Source organism: Bipolaris sorokiniana, assembly GCF_000338995.1.
Source record: "Bipolaris sorokiniana ND90Pr unplaced genomic scaffold COCSAscaffold_7, whole genome shotgun sequence".
Lineage (NCBI taxonomy): Eukaryota > Fungi > Ascomycota > Dothideomycetes > Pleosporales > Pleosporaceae > Bipolaris > Bipolaris sorokiniana.
The window spans coordinates 929,928-942,929 of NW_006911901.1; the positions used below are offsets into that span (position 1 = coordinate 929,928).

The following is a 13,002-nucleotide window of genomic DNA, read 5'->3' on the forward strand; positions in this document are numbered from 1 at the left end:
GGGGGGATACGGTGATATTCTTCGGTAGTACCATGCATCATGGGCTTCAAGGCTACATACTCAATTTGGGCGGTGAAGGCCGAGGACAAGAAATTGTCTTATTCACTGCTGTTGCGGAAGAAGATGACGACGACGACGACGACGACGACAACAACAACAATAACAACAACAACATGCAAAGTCAAAGTCACAATGAAGGATTGCATGACGTACACAGCTACTCCATACCGCAGCATAACAGTAATGGTAGTAGCGAAACCGACACTCTGAACATCACTCATATCGCGATCCAAAGCGACGAGGCGCTGTTACTGAGTCTGAAGTCGGGCATTGCAAACAACGCATGCTACTACCTAGCAACAGTCCAAGACATGGCGCAGCTGCGCGTCTGGCTTGCCGCCGGGGCGTTGGCGGCGGCGTCGGCGGTACAAGTGAAACGCGCGCCGTATGACTCGCGCTCGGGGCTGCAAGTAGTTAGCAACGCGACGACGACCACAGTCTTGGGCTCCTCCGGTGGACCTGTGTGGACGTCAAGCAGCGGCGGGAGATATCAAGCTTGTGTGGGCCGGCCCTTTTGCCTCGACGGCGCGTCAGAGTTCCGTGCCATACCGTACCTGGAGCATACGTGCGTTGAGCGAGTGGCGTCTGGGGGCTACATGAGTGCGGCGCTGAGTGCAGAGGGTGAGCTGTTTGTGTGGGGTCAGGCGTGTCCGGGTTCAACGGGCGACATGGACGTGCTGAACGGGAATGCTGATGGGCATACGCCGAGTACAGGAATTGGGACTGAGGAGGATGCGGATGAATTTGTAAAGTGCCTCGAGGTAAGGATCAATGGCAAAGAGGCTCGCGTGTATCAAGTGGCAATTGGCCATGGACATATCTTGGTAGCAGCAGAGTCTGGAAATGGTTCATCGGCCAAGGAAAGGGTAGTGTTTGGCGCCGGAGATAACAGTATGGGACAGCTTGGACTAGAAGAGCGGAGGTTTTATAGTGCGTTCCACGAAGTTCAAAGTTTGCGGGGTAAGCGTGTTGCTCAGTTGTATGCAGCGGGGTGGTCAAGCTTCGTTGTGACACTGGAAGAGTAACCAATAAAGTCTATGCTTTAGGTATAGTGGCCATGTGTTCATGTTAGGCATTTCAAATGGAAAAGCTTCTCGACAATACTAAGCTTAGAGGTGGCAGGGGCCGGCCACATCTATGAGGCGCATCACCAAGACTACGTGTAGAGCAGGTGAAACAACACGTTGGTTCTTTCTCGATCTGGCATTTTGAGACTAACGGCCCGCTCCACCCGCGATGGGAATCTGTGGGTGGTTGCGGGAAAGAGGCGGCGATGTTTCGTCCAGCCGTGTTTGTAGCCAGCGTAGTCGAACCACCAATTCTGCTCTGGTCTTATCTGAGCAACGAACGTTGATGGCTTGAGGATCGTCAGGAGCGTGCGAGCTCTGTGCGTCTCCCGAGACAAACTGCGATCTGCATCCTTAACATGGGGGAGCCTGGATGAGACCGCCAAAGGCAATGCGTGCTACTGAGATATAAACTACAAGTGCCGCCATCGGAAACAGTGGCTTAGATCGAGCGGTATTGCATACTTGTATTGCGCAGGATGGCAGTAGACCGGCGTAGAGGTGGCAAAAGTAAGCACTAGAATGACTGTCTACAAACAGATGTGCGTCGCTTGATGAATCAACAATAGCTTTCATCTTGGTGCAGACTGAGATGACTTGAGTCAATTCTGCAGGCGAGAGGCTTTGTTTAGTGTGGTGTCCGATAATGGAAAGAGTGCGCCAATGGACGAGACCGACTAGCAGTGTTGGATAGAGTTAGTCCAGGCAGATGTCAGACATGTGGAGCGACATGCAAAATTCTAGTAGTATGAGCATGGTCACCGGAATGTACTGGAAAAAACTGTTCACGTGGTGTCAAAATACGAGAGAACGGGCTATACGAGAGCGAGAGCCTAAGTAAAGGGTAATCCATGACAGAAGTCGTAAGCGCTTCGCACGACGAGAAGGAAGATAAGGCCGAAAGACGAAAAAGGCCGACAATGGATGTGTCAGTTGGCATTGATGGCTCAGGGAACGGGGCGATGCGCAAAGGAAGGGTGGTGGTGGTGGTGCCCGTGTTGATGCTCGTGCTTATGGTTGTGTCTTTGCCGAATGGAGTCGCCGTGCACATGACAGGAGGCCGAAATTGCAAAAGCCAAGGTGGTGAGGTGTCAGAACAGGTGGTGTTTAGATGGATGAAGAAAGAACCGGGCCGGAAAAGGGAGGTGTGGTGCAGTGCATGTTCGTACTCTAGTCGCAAAAGGCCATGGGGAAGCGGCAGCTGGATTTGATGATGTTGGAAGAGGTGGTGAAACGGGCGAGAGACATGTTGAGGGCAGCAGTCATCGGACAGAAGAGAGGCAATCTGAGCCAGTGGGAGTAGATGGAACAGCCCGATCGTGATAAGAGGGCTCCGGTGTGTGTGTGTGTGTGAAGGGATTGTTGTGGCAAGAGGAACAGAGTTTGGGTTGGTGATGCACATGGCCCGACAGGCAGGGTGGCTGCATTGATGTCTATTCCTATTCATGATGATGTCAAGCAGGAGAATAAAAAACAACGAGAGCGTGGTGTTGATGTTTCTGTGACCAAAGCTGTCGCAAGGACCGTGACTCAACCGAATGCACAGGGGAGGCCGTGGGAGGGTGAATAATACTTAGTTAGTAGCGCAGGGGTCGCTTGCAGGGACATGGGGGGATGCCGGCTAGGCGACAGAGTGGCAGCCAAGTGTAGATTTGGATATGGGCAACTAGCAAGTCGCACGTTGAGATGGAGCGTGAATGCTGCAGTATGGCCATGTTTCAGGCAGTTGGGAGTTCTTTGAAGAGGTTGCGGCGGAGGCTGCTCCGGCCCGTTGGGCGTGTTTCCATGTGTGTGTGTGTGTGTGTGTGTGGGTGGGTGTGTGGGTGGGTGTGTGGGTGGGTGGGTGTGGATGGGATTGTGGCGGCGAGGCGGCACTTGGACTTGGGTTTGCCGGGAAAGGCAGGCATAGGCATCAATCCACTCAGCCATGCGCCTCGTTTCTCTCTCCTCTCCACCATGCCCAACTGCATCGCGGGTCTCGCGCTGCAAAAATGCGGTGCTCAGCCTCTGCGGCCCTTGGCGCCACCTCCGGTCGGGCCGAATTCGGTTCCTTGTCCTTTTTTCCTCCCATGGCCATTACAAGTTCATGAGAGCACGGCTGGCCTAGTGGCGCCCGTGCTAGCTGCATGCCGGTGGGCAACGACGAGCCGCGCAGCAGTACCTTGCAGGTTGTATGCCCGCACCACACTTGGACTGCAACTGGCTGCAGCATGTGCATGCAAAAAAAAAAGACCCTTTCACTGTTGCGGAGGGGGAGATGGGATAGGATGGCGCGACTCATTGCCGTGCACGCCCTATCGCCATGCCGCCCGATTGTGTTGCGTGGACGGCGCTGATCGATGTATCCCCCAAACGCTAGCTCGGCGGGCAGCCCGCCAGTCAGAGAGGCAGAGGGCATCAGCAGCAGGGCTGATCAGGCTGCAGGCCGCTGAGAAACACTTGGTCGAAGGCAAAAAGCAAGGGTGCCGTCGATCTCCTTGATCGCCTTACACAAAGCACGCGGATTGCTAGTGCTGGTGCTGGCACTGGGCACTGGCGCAGTGGGTAGTGGAGACCGGACGGCTGCTGTGTGTATGTAGCGCAGTGAGTAGAGTACGTACGTGGTAAACAGTCACAGTGCCGCTTGGTGCTGGTGCTGGTACTGGTGCTGCACATCTAGCTGCCCACGCCTCGAGGTCAGACGTTGCCATCACCCATACTTCTCATGGCCAGGCGCGGCTGCTACAATACGCGTACAGTGTGTGACCAGACGACAAAGGGCTGCTGGTGCCATTGCCATGACGTTGCGTGAGGGCGCATGACAAGGCTATGAACCATGTCGACCCGGATTGGCCATTAGGCACGAAACGCCAGCGGGATCCGGCAGTAGGGTTATACGCCATCCAGGGGTACACGATAGTTCGTCCTTCTTTTTTGCCCTGGCTGGGGCCGTGCGATACGAAACCCATGCTCGCTCTTCCAAGTCAGTAAACGTCATGTGGCCATGCCAACTCTTTTGCGTTCCTTCGTCGGCTTGAGTGCCGTCCAGGCTGCGACGAGCTAATGCCCTCTGGGCAGTCAAAGGCGACGCCGACCACTCATATCCTCCTGACCTCGTCTGCGCCCAATGAGCCATGCCCGTTTTTCCCGCTTCTCAAGTACACTTGCTATCTCTGCAGTATCGCTTCCTTCTTTTTTTCTCGAATCATCACTCCCTGCCCTCCCATATCCACCCATCCATCATCCATCCATCCATACATACATACTGCACCCCCCCCTCCACACTCCCGCTTCTTTTGTGCTTCACCTCGCCTGGCCCGCACTTACACCCACACTCATACTCACACTCACACTCGCCCTCGCCCTCGCCCTCGCCCTCTCACCACCAGCTACTACACATATACCACTCGTTCCACGGCTGCTACGGCCATGCACTAAAATCATCAGTCGCTCATCCCGCCGTCATCCATACTTACTTCCCTCACATGCACAACACCATGGAATCCCGCCAGTCGTCGCCTGTTGCTCGCACCGCCAGCCCCCGCTACAGCATGCAGCGACAAAGAAGCAACTCATTTCCCATCATCGACGCCCTTGGATGCACAACACCAGAGGCCCAACTCATCCTGGCTGAGAGCAGAGCTGCTGTCCGGAAACGCCGAGCCCGCCGCAACCAGTCGCTCGACGAGGACGGCGGCCGACCCTTTGACCCCAGAGACCATATCAAGTTCCTGCAAGAACTCGCGGCCATCCCCACACCTCAAGAACAACCTACTCCCTTTGGATCTAGCAGACACGCGCCCTCGCACTCACGTATCCCTTCAGATGCTACTGACCGAAGCACTTCAACCGTCGTTCCACGTGACGATGGCGGACCTGTCCGGAACATTTCTCCCACGCTAGGAGACTATTCCGCCACCTTAGCCGAATTCATCAAGAACCAGCTAAAATCAATACCGACCTACCAGCCCGGCTCGGATTCTTCATTGCCTTTGTCACCTCGCTCGTGTCCGGATCTGTCCTTTGCTACACAGTCGTCTCGCTCGTCGTCATGCCCATCGGTACGGCGCCCAGTCGAGAAGCCACGCATCATTGAGATACCCCCAATTCGAGCACCGGTCAAGAGTCAGTTTTCAGCATGGAGCTCGACTGACGAAGACACGGACGACGAGTCGCATGCCCTGACTGAGTACGCTCTTTCTCTTGAGGACAGTCTTTCCAAGACGAGTAGCCATACGCCTTCAGTACTAGGCTACTACCAAACATCCGACTCGGGCAATGGTTCGTCGTTTCTATTTTCGTCGACCCCGCTAGAGGACCAATCCGAGGCTGATGCCGCCAAGGCATTTAAGTTTCCGTATCAGTCAGCGCAACCTAGTTCCTCATCCGGCCAGCCGGATTACGACCACTACCCGTCATCGTGTTCCCCTCACCCTCAGCTGACATCCTTGTCGGCTACATCGGCACCATCGTTTACCTCGTCGTCCGTCTCACTGTCATACTTTGACTGCAAGCGACCATCCGCCATCACGCCACAAATGAAGGAGCGGGTCATTGCGGCTGTGACGCCTCCCCACCTACGCAGCAAGAGGCTGAGTGCCATGTCGCCTTGGGATGGAAGTGCACTCGGCAGTTCGCACGACGTTTACGTCGAGTCACAACAGCGTGTCACTGTCGACGGCATGTCGTTTGACATGCTGCGAGACTTCAACGCCTCAACCCGGCTTACGCCTTGCTAAGAATTTCCTTTGTCCATTTCCTGCATATTCTTTGTTTCTTAGCGTGTGCGTTTGGGGGTGGGCATTTGTCGTCGTGTACACTAACCAGGATGTTCTCAGTCAGCTGGTCTGGCTTCAGCTTATGGGCGACTTTTCTGCCTGCTTCTCACTTGTCGTTTTTTTTATTCTCTTTACACGAAATATCGTTTTGTAATTGTGGATTTGGCGTTGAAGCTAGCCATCACATGGGCTTTTTTTTTCTCTTTTCTTTTGTCATAGTTGGCTTTTGCTCCATTTTCGGTTCAGCGCTTACCTTGTTCCATGGATTGGCGTTTTGGAACATTTGGTGTATGACGAATATACACGACCCGCACAACGCATTGTATTTCAAGGGAGGAGGAAGGACTTGAGGAATTTGTACATGGTCAGGTCGATAGCACAAAGGACGAAGTTGCAGATTGCAAGGCAGAGCTAGTCGGTGGTGAGCATAGTAACTAGGAGAGGTGGAGAAAACCCGTATATTTTAGGCACACAATGCAACCATTTTGCCCACCAAGCCTTTTTTAGCATCCCGAGCACCTGGTTCAACGCATTGTGATGAACCATGAGGCACAGCAGGCCGCCCACACAATCCAGCGAGTCGCATCTCGACCGCCTGCAAGGTCCCGCTCATGCAGACGCGCCGATCTAAGGCCGGGGGTTGGGGGCACGGCTGGCGATCGGTCGAGTGGGGAGTGGTGTGTCGCTTGATTGGTCCGCTGCTAAACGGCTACTTGGTCACTGGGGAACTCCAGCCGCGCCGCTAGAACAACCATCAACTCTCCATTGCTTCTTTGTCGCAGCCGGCAGTAGCCATTGTCCAACTCTGGTCGGCCTTTATTCCTTTTGTCTTCTTCTCCTGGCTCTCTTGCGCCCTTGCGCCTATCCTTCACCCCACGTTACGCTTCTATCCCTTCTGGAGAGTTGAAACATACCACCCACCATAATTATCATCTACACGTCTGCGATCGCCATCACTCGTCCTCTCCGTCTTTGCTGAACAGTGCGACTAGAAAAGAAAAATAGCAGCACAGCGATCCCATACCAGCGCCGCATGGCCGACTCGGATCCGGGCCTATGGGCCCAAATCCTTGGAAAGGCTGCCTACGAGTTCTCGCTGATGCAGCCAATGCTACCCACCTACATCCACCTGATCGTCTCAGCTCTCTTCCCAATATACGCCGGCGCACACGCCTCGCTCACACGCCCGTCGACCGCTGCGAAGCCCGCTAAGAAAAAAAAGAGGTCCAATACAAGCGATGACGATATGGAGGATGAGGAGGAGGAAGACGACGACGAAGACGAGCAGCGCATTATGGAAGGCTTGTCGCCCACGGACGCCCTTCTTATGCCTCTCTTTGCAGGGACTGCCCTGGCTTCGCTGTACTTTCTTCTCAAGTGGATGAAGGACCCCGCCCTGCTCAACAAAATCCTCAATGCCTACTTTGCCGTCTTTGGTGTCTTCTCCGTCTCGCGACTAGTCACTGACCTCCTTGACATTGGCCACTCCATAATATACCCACGCCGACATGTCGTTGGCCGAGCGCTATACCACGTTGACGGTGAGACGGCCAAGGCGGCTCCGGTAGCTGGTGATGTTCAGGACAAGCACCCACTCGCGACGCCTCTACCAGGCTTCCTTTCCAAGATCCCACTGTCTGAAGGGGCGAGGAGTTTGCTCTGGGCTGATCGAGCCATGCCAGGCAACAAATGGACGTTGAAACTCTACATGCATCGCGTCTTCGCCGGCAAATTCAAGATGGGTCCTCACGGAATGGTCGGCGTTTTGACTGGGCTTGCAACTGTGGCTTACTTTAACTTGGTTGATAAGCCATGGTATTTGACAAATTTGCTGGGCTTTGGATTCTCATACGGTGCCTTGCAGCTCATGTCGCCCACGACATTTGCCACGGGTAGTCTGATTTTGGGCGCACTCTTCTTCTACGACATCTACTTTGTCTTTTTCACGTAAGGCACCTTGTTTACGGCATTCCAAACGTGGCTAACACATACTCCAGGCCCATGATGGTAACTGTAGCAAAGTCACTAGATGTTCCCATCAAGCTCATGTTCCCACGACCCGCTGCTGCCGACGACCCCACCTCAGTCCCCTCGCACGCCATGCTCGGTCTCGGTGATGTCGTCTTGCCCGGCATCATGATTGGTCTTGCCTTGCGTTTTGATTTGTATCTCTTCTACCTTCGTCGCCAAACGCGCAGACCCGCTGTTGCAGGAGAAGGCCAAGAAATTATTGAAAAGCCAACGTACTACTCGCTAACTGGACGGTGGAGCGACTACTTCTGGACGCATTCCCTTACAGGCCGGCCACTCTGGGTTGCTGCCAAGACGAGCGCCGAGACAGAGGCTCCTTTTACATTCCCAAAGACATACTTCAATGCTGGCTTAGTTGGCTATATACTGGGCCTGCTGGCTACCCTCGGCGTCATGATGATCTGGAACCATGCACAACCCGCATTGCTTTACCTGGTCCCTGGTGTGCTCGGCAGCATCTGGCTTACCGCTCTTGTCCGTGGTGAAATCAACCTAATGTGGAACTACACCGAGGAAATTGAGGACGAAGAGCAGGAGAAACAATCGGCAGAGACTAGCAATACTTCTGATCCCAAGAGTCCCCTGCCCAAGAACGAATCGAGCGAAGGACAGGCATCGCAAAAGAGACGGGCCTCGAGCCGCAAATCAGACAAAGAGATCTTTTCCTTGTCCATCGAGGCACCGTGGCAGCTCAAGAAGTCAAACGATGACGATGACGATGGCAATGACAATAAACCAAAGGCTTCTAGCGAAAAAGCTGCTTCGCAGAGCATCGGTACCGAAAAACACAATTGGGTAGCGTCGACCACTACGGCTGTCGAGCGCGTGGATGCTGAGCCCGCGGGCAAGCGTCTCCGTGTGAAGTAATTGAAATGAGCGGATGACGTCATATTTTGATCTCCTTCTTTCCATTTTTCTTCAAAGGGGTTCTTTATGAGGTGGGATACTGGCATTATCAACGTCATGACTGGTGGGGTGCATAGCGAACTGGCGTTTTCTTATGTCGAGCTTTTTTTTTAAAACAAGAAGTTATGGGATGAAATGAATAAAGGTTAGTTGATGCGACGATTGTATACATGATGTGAACATGTCTAGTCTAAGTAGTTTTGTGTGAAGTGAGAAATTTGCGTCATTGCTAGTATCCAGGTGAACTTACTTTACTCCTACTATCTTGGTTTGGCGACTCGACACTTCTCCACTGCACTCCGTCCCTCCCCCTCCCCCCCCTTTCTTACCAGCTTAATCACAGTTCCCATGCGCATACCGTGGTACTCGCACCTTTCCAATCGTGACATCTTAGCCTCGGGTAAGTTTGTCATACACAGCCTCGTCAGACCGACCGCTAAGTACTAACTATACACGGCACCACACTCGCCTCGCCTCCAATATTTTCAATCGAGATCTACCTCGCTATCACCATTCCTCATACCCAATCACGCACTTTACACAAAGCCCAGCTCATAAAATTATGCCTCAGCCTCGCCCCATACAATCCACGCGATAGTGATGTCCCATATTTCCTTTTTTTTCTCTTTCTTTCCCGCATGCAAGCCACAGTGGGGACTAGTAAGGAGGTAGTAGCGCGGATCTGGGGCGGCAGAGCGATGGGGCTCCGCGGAGTAGAATGATAGACTAGGGGATTTCGTTTGTTGTCGGTTATGGTAAGGATGGTGGGGATAAAGGGGGTGAAATGTGGTGCTGATTGCTATTGTGGTGATTGTGGTGAACGGGGGAACGCGCGGCTTGAGGGTTTTTTGGGTTGGTGGAGGGACGGGATGGAGAGGGAGTGACGGTGGTGGTGCTGGTAGTAGTCCGCGGAAAGTGGGAAGGTTGATGGGTGTGGGGTGGATTTAGATTCAGGATAGATGGTGGGTAGAGAGAGGGGGGGGGGCAGGGGGTGTCGAAAGGAGAGTGTTGGAGATGGAATGATGGTTCTGGTTGTTGGTGGGTAAGGTTGTGTGGGAGTTTACTAGGGGGTAGTGTTGTCAGAGTTGTGGGTTTGTATGAATTCGGCATGTTTTAAAAACTGGGTTGATTTTATTTTCTCTCGCATTGAAATATTCTGTTTTGTTTGCTGGTAGACGCATTACTGCGTCGTTACCTTTCACCGCCTGCTGTTGTCTTTCTCTCGTCTTGCTTCTCTAATCCAATATATGAAAGCGTTCACGGCAATCAAAGAGAGAGGATGCGATGAGCTACAGTGCGAAGAGCTATGTGGCACCCGAACTGTCACATCAGATATGATTCATCTTAAACATTTCAATCTATCATTCCTGCGTCCCGTAATGAGCATCAGCTAAAATATACCCACAAAAGCTGTTGAGCCTCCATCAGTTCTGACTTCTGAGATGCGCTGGTTGATTTTTCCTACTACGCTCGCTGGCATTCCCACATATGTCCTGGAGTTGGCTGAAGTGATAATGTTTCTAATATCCTGGCCACTCCGTTTGGATTGTACCTGCGAGAAGACCGTTCCGGAAGACACCTGCTCGGCCTCGAGTAAGCGTGATTGCTTTTCAACCTCCTGGATAGCTAATAGTCGACCAGCACCCCCATCTTCCTCGTCCTCAGGCTCCTCTTCTAGCTCGCGCTTTCTCTCCTGAGCTTCGTCTTGCTGATGTTTGGTGAGGTCGATGTGTTCCTTGATTCTTGTCTCGAGAGTCTGCAATTGGTTCCTCACACTTTCACGATCGGCTTCAGACGCTTTCTCAGATCGTAACTGAATCATACTGTTGCGAAATTAGTGTGCATTTTCTGGGGTGAGATTGAGGCATCTTTACAGCTGCGTGCTTGTAACAGCAAAATGCAAAGTAGTCTCGCACCACTGTAGCTGTGTGCGAAACGTACGGATCTTTTCCTTGTTCCAAACACCAACGGAAAAGCGGTCCCGAAGAGAGAGCTTCGTCGCGCTGGAATGCTTCGTCCACTTTGTTAGATCCTTTTGAAACCTTTTGCAGGCATCACCGCAGCTGTTGACCGCTTCGGCGACACCAACTTTACACATGTCCTCCTTAAAAGCGTTTAAAGTAGCCCCATCTGAAATGCTGAGTCGTTCAAGCGCAGCTAGTGGGCGCTCTATGTTAGTTAGGCTAGTGGTGATGTCTGCGACTTCATCTTTAGCCTCTGAGAGACTGTCGATGAGGCTGCGCAATTGCACGATGCTAGTTGTGGCGGCGCTAGTGATACCAATGACACCAGCTGTGATACTGAAAGGATCCATTGTGAATAGCACTATAGATATTTCTTGTTAGTGTCGTCTCGATAATTGTTATGGCTCGAGCGATGTATATGAAGGTGGAAGGCTGGTCCTTTCGCATGCAGGTAGCCCAGATCCTTTTACGAGGATTGTTGATCTCGCTTGCGTATTAGAGGCCTCCTCATTAAAGCTGAGTTGGCAATGCTCACAGGCTGCATATTGGGGGCGTAGAACAGCGAAGCTCATAGGCTCCTCGACCGGTTAAGCCTGCTACCCTTACCCCATATATTCGCCGCAATGCCTTGTTTATCGTTGGACCTGCAGCCTAATTCTCTACATCTCACAAACAAAGCAAAATACAAGCACAAACACATCTCTTACAGGATCTCAAAAAGTAAATTTATGTCGCGGACAGCCTAGCCGGATGGCTGAAGACCGGATTCTCAATCAACACATCAATGGGGTCTCCACTCAAAACGGCTCGCAAGCCTTCGTGGGGTCGGCGCAAAATGTATATTTTGCTGACCGCAAATCTCCACAGGGTACAAGCAGATTACTGTCCTATAATTTCTCAATACTAACAAGTCGGTCTCACAGAATCGCAGGAGAGAGCGGCTTTGCAGTGTCGCGACGCTCTCTTCGTAACCGATCCCCACGTCGACCGTGAGAGTCTGATCACCGCCAAAGGCACTAGAGTTCCAAGCACATGCGAGTGGATTAGAAACGATGTGAAATATCGCGCCTGGCTAAACGGCGGTAGTCATGGCGATAGCGGTAGCACCAACGACATACGCCTGCTGTGGATCTCAGGTGGGCCTGGCAAGGGCAAAACTATGCTCTCCATCTTCCTTACTGAGGAGCTTGAGAAGCATGCAGCGCACCAAGAAAACACTGATCTCATATTTTTTTTCTGCAGTGCGCAGAACGAGAAACACAACACAGCTCTCGCTGTCCTACGTGGGCTACTGCATCAAATTCTTACTAAGCGCCCGCAGTTATCTAAGCATGCGCTGCGTCATTTTGAGCCGCCCGAACGGAAACAACAAACCTTGTCATCTCTGGAAGCATTATGGATCATTTTCGTCGAAGTAATCACAGATGTTGACTTTGGAACGGTGTTCTGCGTGCTCGATGGGCTCGACGAGTGTGAGGAGAGCATACGGAAAGGACTAGTATCGCGACTTGTAACCCTGCTGAATGGACAAAACTCCTCAACTCAAAACATGTTTAAGCTCGCGATAATCAGCCGGGAAATGCCTGGACTTAAAAACTGTCCGAGGGTGAGGCTAGACCCCGATAATGACGAGAGGGTGAGCAGCGATATTGAACTGTTCATATCTGCACGGATGAGCGATCTTTCAGAGATTGAAGGTTTCAACGGCGAATTGCAAGCGTCTGTTCAGAAAGAGCTACTAGATCGGGCCGAGGGTACTTTCCTCTGGGTAGGCTTTGCAATACACGAATTGTCGCAAAAGCGTACCTGCAGTGAAGTCTTGAAGGCGCTTCGAGGCCTCCCAAGGGGCTTACCTGCGATCTATAGCCGTATGCTGCTTCAGATACCAGAGGAACAGAGAGAAACCAGCTGTAATATCTTACGTTGGGTAGCTCTGGCTGTACGCCCTTTATCGCTGCAGGAGCTGGCTGCTGCGACAAGTATCCAGTCTCCATTCCCAACTCAAATCACTGAAGAGCAGGCGATTCGCGATGCTATATTTTATTGCAAACCCCTACTTCAAGAACAAGAAACGAGAAAAGTGGAGGGCAATCATCTGATACCCGGAGATTATCATGTCTGGCGTCAAAAACAGAAAGAGATTGGTTTCATCCACCAGTCAGCACGAGACTATTTACTGCGAAAAGAGAGAGATAACAACAAGATTCTAGAGGAGTT

At 52.3% G+C, this 13,002-nt stretch overlaps 5 protein-coding genes across 5 annotated transcripts; 4 read left to right on the forward strand and 1 right to left on the reverse strand.

Moving 5' to 3' along the window:
* Window positions 1–371: 371 nt before the first annotated feature.
* COCSADRAFT_142589 (uncharacterized protein) lies at window positions 372–1,085 on the forward strand (the record flags this gene model as incomplete). Its single annotated transcript, XM_007701919.1, has 1 exon — window positions 372–1,085. The coding sequence occupies one exon, from the start codon at window positions 372–374 to the stop codon at window positions 1,083–1,085; it is 714 nt and encodes a 237-aa protein (XP_007700109.1).
* A 3,518-nt stretch (window positions 1,086–4,603) lies between these two features.
* On the forward strand, window positions 4,604–5,845 carry COCSADRAFT_89974 (uncharacterized protein; the record flags this gene model as incomplete). Its single annotated transcript, XM_007701920.1, has 1 exon — window positions 4,604–5,845. The coding sequence occupies one exon, from the start codon at window positions 4,604–4,606 to the stop codon at window positions 5,843–5,845; it is 1,242 nt and encodes a 413-aa protein (XP_007700110.1).
* Window positions 5,846–6,645: 800 nt separating this feature from the next.
* Window positions 6,646–9,035, forward strand: COCSADRAFT_142593 (uncharacterized protein). Its single transcript, XM_007701921.1, has 2 exons — window positions 6,646–7,831; window positions 7,882–9,035. The coding sequence occupies exons 1-2, from the start codon at window positions 6,918–6,920 to the stop codon at window positions 8,780–8,782; spliced, it is 1,815 nt and encodes a 604-aa protein (XP_007700111.1). The 5' UTR covers window positions 6,646–6,917; the 3' UTR covers window positions 8,783–9,035.
* A 1,176-nt stretch (window positions 9,036–10,211) lies between these two features.
* Window positions 10,212–11,200, reverse strand: COCSADRAFT_181401 (uncharacterized protein; the record flags this gene model as incomplete). The annotated part of the gene is made up of 2 exons (XM_007701922.1): window positions 10,696–11,200; window positions 10,212–10,644 (listed from the first exon to the last, which is right to left on the reverse strand). Exons 1-2 carry the CDS (start codon window positions 11,133–11,135, stop codon window positions 10,212–10,214), a joined length of 873 nt encoding a protein of 290 aa, XP_007700112.1. The 5' UTR covers window positions 11,136–11,200.
* A 335-nt stretch (window positions 11,201–11,535) lies between these two features.
* Window positions 11,536–12,699, forward strand: COCSADRAFT_160503 (uncharacterized protein; the record flags this gene model as incomplete). Its single annotated transcript, XM_007701923.1, has 3 exons — window positions 11,536–11,653; window positions 11,709–12,553; window positions 12,652–12,699. 3 exons carry the CDS (start codon window positions 11,536–11,538, stop codon window positions 12,697–12,699), a joined length of 1,011 nt encoding a protein of 336 aa, XP_007700113.1.
* Between the last annotated feature and the right edge of the window lie 303 nt (window positions 12,700–13,002).

Bases quoted from the DNA above. Each gene is read 5' to 3' on its own strand.
- COCSADRAFT_142593 (XM_007701921.1), top strand. From the start codon at position 6,918: ATGGCCGACTCGGATCCGGGCCTATGGGCCCAAATCCTTGGAAAGGCT. The intron at 7,832-7,881 runs GTAAGGCACCTT...CACATACTCCAG, and splicing joins ATCTACTTTGTCTTTTTCAC to GCCCATGATGGTAACTGTAG.